This window comes from Brassica rapa, unplaced genomic scaffold (assembly GCF_000309985.2).
Source record: "Brassica rapa cultivar Chiifu-401-42 unplaced genomic scaffold, CAAS_Brap_v3.01 Scaffold0635, whole genome shotgun sequence".
NCBI classification, from domain to species: Eukaryota; Viridiplantae; Streptophyta; class Magnoliopsida; order Brassicales; family Brassicaceae; genus Brassica; species Brassica rapa.
In genome coordinates this window covers 44,724-57,896 of record NW_022610575.1, presented here as the reverse complement: position 1 = coordinate 57,896, position 13,173 = coordinate 44,724, and the positions used below count along the sequence as shown (strand labels likewise).

At 40.2% G+C, this 13,173-nt stretch overlaps 1 protein-coding gene across 1 annotated transcript; it reads left to right on the top strand.

Moving 5' to 3' along the window:
* Positions 1-6,972: 6,972 nt before the first annotated feature.
* Positions 6,973-12,614, top strand: LOC117130675 (the record flags this gene model as incomplete). The annotated part of the gene is made up of 6 exons (XM_033283396.1): positions 6,973-8,393; positions 8,454-9,566; positions 9,864-10,110; positions 10,558-11,195; positions 11,328-12,096; positions 12,250-12,614. Coding segments are annotated over exons 1-6 (3,531 nt in total), but the record flags the coding sequence as incomplete, so codon positions are not given.
* Positions 12,615-13,173: the final 559 nt, after the last annotated feature.

The window sequence follows — 13,173 nt, the reverse complement described above, 5'->3', positions numbered from 1 at the left end:
GCACCTAGTTTTTCTAGAGATAATCATAAGTATTTTGTCACATTCATTGATGAAAAATCTAAATACACCTGGTTAACACTCATTCCATCAAAAGATAGGGTGATAGATGCATTCAAGAACTTTCAAGCTTATGTGACTAACCATTATCATGCTAGGATTAAAATTTTGAGATCAGATAATGGAGGAGAGTACACAAGCTATGCGTTCAAGAGTCATCTAGATCACCATGGAATCCTTCATCAAACAAGCTGTCCCTACACACCACAACAGAATGGTGTAGCTGAGAGAAAGAACAGGCACTTGATGGAAGTGGCTCGGTCACTGATGTTCCAAGCTAATGTACCTAAGAGATTCTGGAGTGATGCTGTATCCACTGCGTGCTACCTAATCAACAGGATGCCTACAAAGGTGTTGAAGGATCAAGCACCATTTGAAGTTCTGAACAAGCGCAAGCCATCCTTGGAATACATGAGAGTGTTTGGATGCTTATGCTATGTTCTAGTACCAGGAGAGTTGAGGAACAAGCTAGAAGCAAGGAGCAGAAAGGCAATGTTCATTGGCTACTCAACAACTCAAAAAGGATATAAGTGTTATGATCCAGAAGCTAGAAGGGTACTTGTATCTAGAGATGTGAAGTTCATTGAAGAAAGAGGATACTATGAGGAGAAGAATCAAGAAGATTTGAAGGATCTCACATCAGATAAGGCTGGAGTCTTAAGAATCATTTTGGAAGGTCTCGGTATCAAGATGAACCAGGATCAATCCACAAGAAGTGGAAGACAAGAAGAGAGCTCAACTGCACCAAGTGGAGCTGCTCAAACACCTCACCTTGATCATGAGGGGGGAAGTGAACCTGAAACTCAAGAAAATGGCCAAGAAGGAGTCGGCTTGAGTGAGGAAGGAGAGTTCAACTCAGGTTCTCATCATCAAGGTGAGCAAGACCAAGGAGAGGAAGAACATCAGAGTGAAGCACAAGAACCGCATACACAAGCTGAGCCGGTTCAAGAGCAAGAACAACCTGTATTGAGGAGGAGCACAAGGCTGAGAAAGGATCCTTCCTCTTGGGTAAACACGCGAGTGTACTACAATGCCCAAGCTGTGGAGCATCCTTCTCAAGTTGTGTGTTCCTTTGCTCAATACCCTGAAGAACATTGTGCCTTCATGGTTAACTTGGATGAGAACTACATCCCAAGAAGCTATGAAGAAGCAATCATGGATAAAGAATGGAAGGAGTCAGTTGGAGCTGAGGCAGGAGCTATGATCAAGAATGATACATGGTATGAGAGTGAGTTACCAAAAGGGAAGAAGGCTGTGACTAGTAGATGGATCTTCACAATCAAGTATAAGGCTGATGGTACAATTGAGAGGAAGAAGTCAAGACTGGTTGCAAGAGGTTTCACTCAAACTTATGGAGAGGATTACATTGAGACCTTTGCACCAGTAGCTAAACTGCACACAATCCGGATTGTATTAAGCTTGGCTGTGAATCTTGGATGGGGCTTATGGCAAATGGATGTGAAGAATGCATTTCTACAAGGAGAGCTGGAGGATGAAGTGTATATGCATCCACCTCCAGGCTTGGAACACTTAGTGAAGAAAGGGAATGTGTTGAGACTGAAGAAAGCTATCTATGGACTGAAGCAATCACCAAGAGCTTGGTACAACAAGCTGAGTACTACTCTGAATGGACGAGGCTTCAAGAAGTCTGAACTAGACCACACCCTCTTCACTCTCACTACTTCCTCAGGTATGATTGCACTCCTTGTGTATGTTGATGATATCATTATCACAGGAAGTGATAAGGAAGGTATCATAGCAACCAAGGAGTTCCTTAAATCCATGTTTGAGATTAAAGACTTGGGAGAAATGAAATACTTTCTTGGAATTGAGATATGTAGATCCAAGGAAGGTTTGTTCATGTCCCAAAGGAAGTATACACTTGATCTTTTGAAAGGTGCAGGTGCTTATGGAGGCAAGACAGCAAGGATGCCTATGGAGGATGGCTACAAAGTCCCACGAGAGGGGGAGATTGAAGACAGCAAACCTTATCAGGATCCTAAACTCTATAGAAAGCTAGTTGGCAAATTGATTTACCTTACCATAACTAGGCCTGACATTTGCTTTGCTGTGAATCAGGTGAGTCAACACATGCAAGTGCCTAAGGAACATCATTGGCGCATGGTGGAGAGGATCTTGATGTATCTCAACGGCTCACCTGATCAAGGAGTATGGATGGGTTGCAATGGGAGTACTGAAGTGGTTGGATATTGTGATGCGGATTGGGCTGGTGATAGAGCAGACAGGAGATCAACCACAGGCTATTGCACATTCATTGGAGGCAACTTGGTTACTTGGAAGAGTAAGAAGCAGAAGGTGGTGTCTTGCTCAAGTGCAGAAGCTGAGTATAGAGCTATGCTGAAGCTGACCAACGAGCTGGTGTGGATCAAGGGCATCTTAAAGCATTTGGAGATTGATCAAGCCACGCCAATGACAATGCATTGTGATAACCAAGCTGCCATCCACATTGCCTCCAACTCGGTGTTCCATGAGAGAACCAAGCACATTGAAGTGGATTGTCACAAGGTGAGGCAGATGATCATCTTAGGAGTCATCTTGCCATGCTACACAAGAAGTGAAGATCAGTTAGCGGATGTGTTCACCAAGGCTGCAAGACAGAAGACAATGGAGTCCATTCACATCAGGTTGGGCCTCATTGATCTTGGGAAGAGAAGGAGCTGATCCCCTTTGGCTGTGAGGTCTTTACTCTTTTTCCCTTATCAAGGTTTTATCCCAATGGGTTTTCCTTGGTAAGGTTTTTAATGAGGAAGATCTCATGGCTGTCCAAGCTTAGACTTTCACAAAGCTAAGCTTGAGGGGGAGTGTTAATCAGAGTTGAGACATTTGAGGTAAAGACACAAAGGAGTTGAGAACATAAAGAGAGCAAAGAGGTGAAGAGGAGGAATGGGTTGATCATCCGTACAAGGCCGTACAAGTGATCATCCGTACAAGGTAAAAGGGATCAAGTAACTATCCAAGTAACTCCCATGTACTGAGCTTAAGTTACACTCGGCCAAGACCTTATCCGAACGTTGAGAGGATAAGGGAGACGCGGCTTGACAGCTAGGACAGGCTGGCAAGAGCTGGAAAGGAAGAGCATCTAGTCTTGGATCAAGAAGATGCTCCAAACGTGTGAAGACACTCATTGGCCGGTTCAAATTAAAGCTTAGGCTCCTCTTTGACTCTACATGCTTACTTAGCTTTATGATTTCGAAAACCCTAAGTGTATGGACCTATATATATGTAATCTCATCTCTTAATAAAGATTAGACAGTTCTAAACAATCTTTCTCTTTACTCATTTCATCATGATTCTTCATTAGTCTCTAATCAGTTTCGTAAATCTCTTATTCTCTTCCTTAATCCTATTCTAAACTCAGATTAATCTTTATATTCCTAAAAGTCATAAATTCCCAAACAGGAAAACTGGGATCACCTGATTTGAAAGTGGGATAGCTTCTTCATCCTAACTCCTATGAGATTTATTCGGCTTCCTGGTGATTCTCCTCTACTTTATGTTTCAAAATTAAGCTTCTTACATCGCGATTCATCCTGGTTTGATTAGAATGACAAAGAAGCTGTCATATTCCCAAACAGGAAAACTGGGATCACCTGATTTGAAAGTGGGATAGCTTCTTCATCCTAACTCATATGAGATTTATTCAGCTTCCTGGTGATTCTCCACTACTCTATGTTTCAAAATGAAGCTTCTTACATCGCGATTCATCCTGGTTTGATTAGAATGACAAAGAAGCTGTCATATTCCCAAACAGGAAAACTGGGATCACCTGATTTGAAAGTGGGATAGCTTCTTCATCCTAACTCCTATGAGATTTATTCAGCTTCTTGGTGATTCTCCATTACTTTATGTTTCAAAATCAAGCTTCTTACATCGCGATTCATCCTGGTTTGATTAGAATGACAAAGAAGCTGTCATATTCCCAAACAAGAAAACTGGGATCACCTGAGTTGAAAGTGGGATAGCTTCTTCATCCTAACTCCTATGAGATTTATTCAGCTTCCTGGTGATTCTCCACTACTTTATGTATCAAAATCAAGCTTCTTACATCGCGATTCATCCTGGTTTGATTAGAATGACAAAGAAGCTGTCATATTCCCAAACAGGAAAACTGGGATCACCTGATTTGAAAGTGGGATAGCTTCTTCATCCTAACTCCTATGAGATTTATTCAGCTTCTTGGTGATTCTCCATTACTTTATGTTTCAAAATCAAGCTTCTTACATCGCGATTCATCCTGGTTTGATTAGAATGACAAAGAAGCTGTCATATTCCCAAACAGGAAAACTGGGATCACCTGATTTGAAAGTGGGATAGCTTCTTCATCCTAACTCCTATGAGATTTATTCAGCTTCTTGGTGATTCTCCATTACTTTATGTTTCAAAATCAAGCTTCTTACATCGCGATTCATCCTGGTTTGATTAGAATGACAAAGAAGCTGTCATATTCCCAAACAGGAAAACTGGGATCACCTGATTTGAAAGTGGGATAGCTTCTTCATCCTAACTCCTATGAGATTTATTCAGCTTCCTGGTGATTCTCCACTACTTTATGTATCAAAATCAAGCTTCTTACATCGCGATTCATCCTGGTTTGATTAGAATGACAAAGAAGCTGTCATATTCCCAAACAGGAAAACTGGGATCACCTGATTTGAAAGTGGGATAGCTTCTTCATCCTAACTCCTATGAGATTTATTCAGCTTCCTGGTGATTCTCCACTACTTTATGTATCAAAATCAAGCTTCTTACATCGCGATTCATCCTGGTTTGATTAGAATGACAAAGAAGCTGTCATATTCCCAAACAGGAAAACTGGGATCACCTGATTTGAAAGTGGGATAGCTTCTTCATCCTAACTCCTATGAGATTTATTCAGCTTCCTGGTGATTCTCCACTACTTTATGTATCAAAATCAAGCTTCTTACATCGCGATTCATCCTGGTTTGATTAGAATGACAAAGAAGCTGTCATATTCCCAAACAGGAAAACTGGGATCACCTGATTTGAAAGTGGGATAGCTTCTTCATCCTAACTCCTATGAGATTTATTCAGCTTCTTGGTGATTCTCCATTACTTTATGTTTCAAAATCAAGCTTCTTACATCGCGATTCATCCTGGTTTGATTAGAATGACAAAGAAGCTGTCATATTCCCAAACAGGAAAACTGGGATCACCTGATTTGAAAGTGGGATAGCTTCTTCATCCTAACTCCTATGAGATTTATTCAGCTTCTGGTGATTCTCCATTACTTTATGTTTCAAAATCAAGCTTCTTACATCGCGATTCATCCTGGTTTGATTAGAATGACAAAGAAGCTGTCATATTCCCAAACAGGAAAACTGGGATCACCTGATTTGAAAGTGGGATAGCTTCTTCATCCTAACTCCTATGAGATTTATTCAGCTTCCTGATGATTCTCCACTACTTTATGTTTCAAAATGAAGCTTCTTACATCGCGATTCATCCTGGTTTGATTAGAATGACAAAGAAGCTGTCATATTCCCAAACAGGAAAACTGGGATCACCTGATTTGAAAGTGGGATAGCTTCTTCATCCTAACTCTTATGAGATTTATTCAGCTTCTTGGTGATTCTCCATTACTTTATGTTTCAAAATCAAGCTTCTTTCATCGCGATTCATCCTGGTTTCATTAGAATGACAAAGAAGCTGTCATATTCCCAAACAGGAAAACTGGGATCACCTGATTTGAAAGTGGGATAACTTCTTCATCCTAACTCCTATGAGATTTATTCGACTTCCTGGTGATTCTCCACTACTTTATGTATCAAAATCAATCTTCTTACATCGCGATTCATCCTGGTTTGATTAGAATGACAAAGAAGCTGTCATATTCCCAAACAGGAAAACTGGGATCACCAGATTTGAAAGTGGGATAGCTTCTTCATCCTAACTCCTATGAGATTTATTCGGCTTCCTGGTGATTCTCCTCTACTTTATGTTTCAAAATTAAGCTTCTTACATCGCGATTCATCCTGGTTTGATTAGAATGACAAAGAAGCTGTCATATTCCCAAACAGGAAAACTGGGATCACCTGATTTGAAAGTGGGATAGCTTCTTCATCCTAACTCTTATGAGATTTATTCAGCTTCTTGGTGATTCTCCATTACTTTATGTTTCAAAATCAAGCTTCTTACATCGCGATTCATCCTGGTTTGATTAGAATGACAAAGAAGCTCTCATATTCCCAAACAGGAAAACTGGGATCACCTGATTTGAAAGTGGGATAGCTTCTTCATCCTAACTCCTATGAGATTTATTCAGCTTCCTGGTGATTCTCCACTACTTTATGTATTAAAATCAAGCTTCTTACATCGCGATTCATCCTGGTTTGATTAGAATGACAAAGAAGCTGTCATATTCCCAAACAGGAAAACTGGGATCACCTGATTTGAAAGTGGGATAGCTTCTTCATCCTAACTCATATGAGATTTATTCAGCTTCCTGGTGATTCTCCACTACTCTATGTTTCAAAATGAAGCTTCTTACATCGCGATTCATCCTGGTTTGATTAGAATGACAAAGAAGCTGTCATATTCCCAAACCGGAAAACTGGGATCACCTGATTTGAAAGTTGATATGATCATGGACCGGCACAAGGATGGAGATAAAGAGTTCAAAGACCAATCAAGGGAAGAAGATGATGCCTTAGTCATTCCACCAGGTCCCATCACTCGCGCCAAAGCTAGAAGACTCAAAGAAGCTGTTGGAAGTCTACTTATGATCTCATGGAAGCAAGAAGACGGTCTTGATGGACGTTTGATCAATCAAGACACTCTTATCACCATTCAAGCAATGGTTTCAAACTGATCATCATCTAAGCAAGTGCTTGTGTGTGCTCTTTTCCTAGCCTTTGGTTTTGTCCCATTGGGTTTTCCAAAGGAAGGTTTTTAATGAGGCCACAAGTTACTTACATAAACCTTAGATGATGTATCACGGTTCCACCTTAGGTTATTTTTAAACTATGGTTTTTATTTCATGTTTTAAAAACTCTTTTCGAATTTGAATAAGTCTTTAGTCTTTGTTGTAGTTCCAAGGGAGCCTGTTCCCTTTAATGATCTCGAGAATATGGAGCCTGTTCCATACTTCTCTATATAAGTGTGTTTGCGTTCTCTCTTTAAACACAATCCTTTTCTACAAATCTATCAGATTTCTTTGTTCTCTCTTTACTTCTCATCAAGTCTTGAGTGAATCTCGTTGGTGTGTCATATCCAACAACTAAGGGTGTCTATTTTGGTGTGTAATATCCAAGCTAGTCATCTAGGAGTATCAAGGAGCCATTCCGCAACTCTTTGTGTCACCAAACGATCCATCACCTTGATAAACTTGAGTCTCTGATTCGTTTATACAAGGATCTATCCAATTCAATCCAAAGAAGCATCCTAGGAGTTCATTAAGTGGTATCAGAGCTGCTTTGGATTGGGAAGTTTTCGATTTCTCTTCTGTTTCAAATAAACTTTTCAACTTCTTTGATTACCATTGATAGATCTGCGATCTGTTGTTGTTTCTCGTATCATCTGAGTAGCATATCACCTGATTGCTAATCGTCTGTGTTGAATCCTATTAGATCTAAGTGTTCTTATCATATTTTGAATCAAACTCATCCGATCCGTGTGAAGGAAGTAATCGAATCGCTTGATCTGTCGAATCACTTGCTGAATAACTTGATTTGTGTTGTTTCTGTGATAGATCTGTTCTTATTTGTCTTGAATCTGATCTGCATAAATCCAAAATTGATAGATCTAATCTTAGTCTTGTCGATTTGAATTCTCTAATCCGTGATCTGCAAGTTTTCTATCTTTTGAATCTTTTGAAAGTTGTTTCCGCGTCGACTAATTGTTCTGATTTGATTCTTGTGAACATCTTACTTGTTTGAGTGTTTTCTGAATCAGGTACCATGGTGAGAGAGTCGGAAGATGAAGCAGAACTCGTGAGACAGAACAAGTTATTGAGAGATCAGATGACTGAGCAATTAAACCAAACGATGATCACTACCGTTGCTGATATGATCAAGAGCAGTATGAAGGAACTTCGCGATGAAATAAGGCAAGAGATAAGGCAAGCTACGGGCCAAGGTCATAGCAATGAGTCTAGACGAGAAAGACGTGATGAAACCCCGAGAGAGCATGCTGAATCACAAGAAACAGACCACTACTATGAGCGTAACCGAGCCACGCACAGCAGTTCCTCTTCTAGAGATAGTAGAAGGAGACATAGAAGAGATCATGATGAAAGGAGAACTTACAGAGATGATCTTGCTGGTTTAAAGCTGAAGATACCTCCTTTCCATGGCAAAGTTGATCCGGATGCTTACTTGGAATGGGAAAAGAAGATGGAGTTGGTGTTTAACTGTAAGCACTACACCAATGCCCAAAGGATTCAGATAGCAGCAACTGAGTTCCATGACTATGCGCTGAGTTGGTGGGACCAGCTTGTGACTACCAGGAGACTTAACCAAGAGTATCCCGTTGAAACATGGCACGAGATGAAGGCTCTCATGCGTAAAAGATTTGTGCCAAATCACTATCATCGCGACTTGCACCAGAAGTTAAGAAGACTCACCCAAGGATCTCGATCTGTTGAAGAATACTATCAAGACATGGAGCTGTTGATGCTGAGAGCTCGTGTTTCTGAAGATAAAGAAGCTACTATGGCTAGGTTCTTAGGAGGTCTCAACCGAGAGATACAAGATAATGTTGAGATGCAGCACTATGTGGAGATAGAAGAGATGCTTCACAAAGCTATACTAGTTGAGCAACAAGTTAAGAGGAAGGGCCATTCTCATTCTCGTTACAACACCAGACTTCAGGGAACTAAAGAAGAAAAGTCTAGCTATCAAAAGGAAAGCAAACCGCAACTGAAAGAAGACTCAAAGCCAAATTCCTTTTACAGCAAGGATAAAGGAAAGGCCGAGGTTTCAAGTGCAAGAGCTAGAGATGTTAAGTGCTTTAAGTGTCAGGGTAGAGGCCATTATGCAAATGAGTGCACCAATAAAAGAATCATGATTCTTCTTGAGAATGGAGAGTATGAATCTGAGGATGAGCTTTCAGAGTCTGAGTGTAAGGCGCTTATTGAAGAAGAATATGAAGAAGAACCCGTGAAAGGAAGGTTATTGGTGGCTAGAAGAACTTTGAGTTTGCAAAGTAAAGCTGAAGAGCAAGAACAGAGAGAGAATCTATTCTACACTCGGTGCCTTGTGCAAGGAAAGGTCTGTAGTCTTATCATTGATGGAGGAAGTTGTGTGAATGTAGCTAGTGAAACTATGGTAAAGAAGCTTGGCCTCCAAGTACAGAAACATCCAAAGCCCTACCGGCTTCAATGGTTGAATGAAGAAGGAGAAATGAGGGTTTCTAGTCAGGTTTCGGTTCCCATTGCAATTGGAAGGTATGAGGATGAGGTTCTCTGTGATGTATTGCCTATGGAAGCTGGACATATCCTTCTTGGTCGGCCATGGCAATCAGATAGACGAGTGATACATGATGGCTACACCAACAAGCACACGTTTGAGTTCAAAGGAAAGAAGACTGTGCTGGTTCCTCTAACACCAAAGGAAGTTCATCAAGATCAACTGCAGCTACAAAAGAAGAAAGAAATAGACCTCAAACCTGAATCAAAGAAGCAGCATAGTCTCTATGCCAAATCGGGTGAAATCAAAAGAACTCTCAATGCTCATCAATCTATTCTTTTACTTATCTTTAAAGAGTCTCTTTTGAATGTTACTGACCCAACACCGGTATATCCGAGTGAAATTAAGTGTCTTTTACAGGAATTTGAAGATGTATTTCCTGAAGATAATCCAATTGGTCTTCCACCTCTTAGAGGGATTGAGCATCAGATTGATTTTGTTCCTGGTTCTACACTTCCAAATAGGCCAGCTTATAGGACTAATCCCGTGGAGACTAAAGAACTGCAAAAACAAGTTGAGGAGTTGATGGCAAAGGGGCATATCCGTGAGAGCATGAGCCCATGTGCAGTACCAGTGCTTCTTGTGCCTAAGAAAGATGGAAGCTGGCGCATGTGTGTTGATTGTAGAGCCATCAACAACATCACTGTAAAGTATCGCCATCCTATTCCTAGATTAGATGATATGCTTGATGAATTGCATGGTTCCTGCATATTTTCTAAGATTGATTTGAAAAGTGGATACCATCAGATTAGGATGAAAGAAGGAGATGAATGGAAAACTGCATTCAAAACTAAACATGGTCTTTATGAGTGGTTAGTCATGCCATTTGGATTAACCAATGCACCTAGTACATTCATGAGATTAATGAATCATGTTCTTAGATCATTCATTGGCATATTTGTTGTGGTATACTTTGATGACATCCTTGTATACAGTAAGAGCTTTAATGATCATATAGGACATCTTAGAGCTGTTCTTGATGTGCTTAGAAAGGAATCTCTTTTTGCTAACCTTAAGAAGTGTACTTTTGGAACGGATCACTTGGTTTTTCTAGGCTTTGTTGTGAGTGCAGATGGAGTAAAGGTAGATCAAGAGAAGGTGAAAGCAATACAAGAGTGGCCGATTCCTAAAACCATCAGTGAAGTGCGAAGCTTCCATGGATTAGCTGGCTTCTACCGACGGTTTGTAAAAGATTTTAGCACCATAGCCGCTCCATTGACTGAGGTGATCAAGAAAGAAGTTGGATTCAAATGGGGAGAAGCACAAGAACTTGCCTTTCAATGCCTAAAAGAGAAGCTTACTAATGCCCCTCTTCTTATACTTCCTGATTTCAATAAAACTTTTGAAATTGAATGTGATGCTTCAGGAATTGGAATTGGTGCTGTTCTTATGCAGGAGAAGAGACCCATAGCATATTTCAGTGAGAAACTAGGAGGAGCGACTCTCAACTATGCTACTTATGACAAGGAACTCTACGCTTTGGTGAGGGCTTTGCAGACATGGCAGCATTACCTATGGCCCAAGGAGTTTGTCATTCACACTGATCATGAGTCTCTCAAGTACCTTAAAAGCCAAAACAAACTCAGCAAGAGACACGCAAGGTGGGTTGAGTTCATTGAGACATTTCCTTATGTCATCAAGTATAAACAAGGTAAGGAAAACATAGTTGCTGATGCACTATCCAGAAGGTATGTTCTCTTGAACACTCTTGATGTTAAGCTATTAGGATTTGAGCAGATTAAAGTAATGTATGAGAATGATCCTGAATTTAAAGATGCTTATAAGTCTTGTGAGAAATTTGCTGCTGGACATTACTTTAGGCAGGATGGATTTCTTTTCTATGATAATAGACTTTGTGTGCCTAATTGTTCTTTGAGAGATTTATTTGTTAGGGAATCTCATGGAGGAAGCCTCATGGGACATTTTGGTGTCGCAAAAACTCTCAAGACCTTGCAGGATCACTTCTACTGGCCGCGGATGAAAAGAGATGTGGAAAGACTCTGTGAAAGGTGTGCAACTTGTAAACAAGCTAAGTCCAAAGTCCAAAACCATGGTTTGTACACGCCTTTACCCATCCCTTATCATCCTTGGAATGATATCTCTATGGACTTCATTGTTGGATTGCCTAGAACTCGTACTGGTAAAGATTCAATCTTTGTGGTAGTTGATAGATTTTCTAAGATGGCACACTTCATTGCTTGTCATAAAACTGATGATGCATTGCATGTAGCTAACTTGTTCTTTAAGGAGATTGTGCGTTTACATGGCATGCCTAAGACTATTGTATCTGATAGAGATACTAAGTTCCTAAGCTACTTTTGGAAAACTCTCTGGTCTAAACTAGGCACTAAGCTATTATTTTCTACTACTTGTCACCCACAAACTGATGGTCAGACTGAAGTAGTTAATAGAACTCTTGGTACACTCTTGCGTGCAATTATAAAGAAGAACTTGAAATCATGGGAAGATTGTTTGCCTCATTGTGAATTTGCATATAATCATGCTGTGCATTCTGCTACTAAGTTTTCTCCATTTGAAATTGTTTATGGGTTCAATCCCATCTCTCCTTTGGATCTAATACCTTTACCTGAGTGTGAAAGAGTTAGTCTTGATGGCAAGAAGAAGGCAGAGAAGGTACAACAACTTCATGAACAAGCAAGGCGCAACATAGAAGAGAAGACTAAGCAATATGCCAAACAAGCAAACAAGGGGAGGCGTGAAAGAGTCTTTGAAGTGGGTGATCAAGTCTGGATTCACCTAAGGAAAGAAAGATTTCCTAATGAGAGGAAATCCAAGCTCATGCCAAGGATTGATGGACCATTTGAGATCATAAAGAAAATCGGCAACAATGCTTACAAGCTGGATCTCCAAGGAAGGTATGATGTGAGCAATAGTTTTAATATCACTGACTTGGTTCCTTATTTTGCAGATGAGCCAGATTTGAGGACAAATCCTTTTCAAGAGGGAGGGGATGATATGATCATGGACCGGCACAAGGATGGAGATAAAGAGTTCAAAGACCAATCAAGGGAAGAAGATGATGCCTTAGTCATTCCACCAGGTCCCATCACTCGCGCCAAAGCTAGAAGACTCAAAGAAGCTGTTGGAAGTCTACTTATGATCTCATGGAAGCAAGAAGACGGTCTTGATGGACGTTTGATCAATCAAGACACTCTTATCACCATTCAAGCAATGGTTTCAAACTGATCATCATCTAAGCAAGTGCTTGTGTGTGCTCTTTTCCTAGCCTTTGGTTTTGTCCCATTGGGTTTTCCAAAGGAAGGTTTTTAATGAGGCCACAAGTTACTTACATAAACCTTAGATGATGTATCACGGTTCCACCTTAGGTTATTTTTAAACTATGGTTTTTATTTCATGTTTTAAAAACTCTTTTCGAATTTGAATAAGTCTTTAGTCTTTGTTGTAGTTCCAAGGGAGCCTGTTCCCTTTAATGATCTCGAGAATATGGAGCCTGTTCCATACTTCTCTATATAAGTTTGTTTGCGTTCTCTCTTTAAACACAATCCTTTTCTACAAATCTATCAGATTTCTTTGTTCTCTCTTTACTTCTCATCAAGTCTTGAGTGAATCTCGTTGGTGTGTCATATCCAACAACTAAGGGTGTCTATTTTGGTGTGTAATATCCAAGCTAGTCATCTAGGAGTATCAA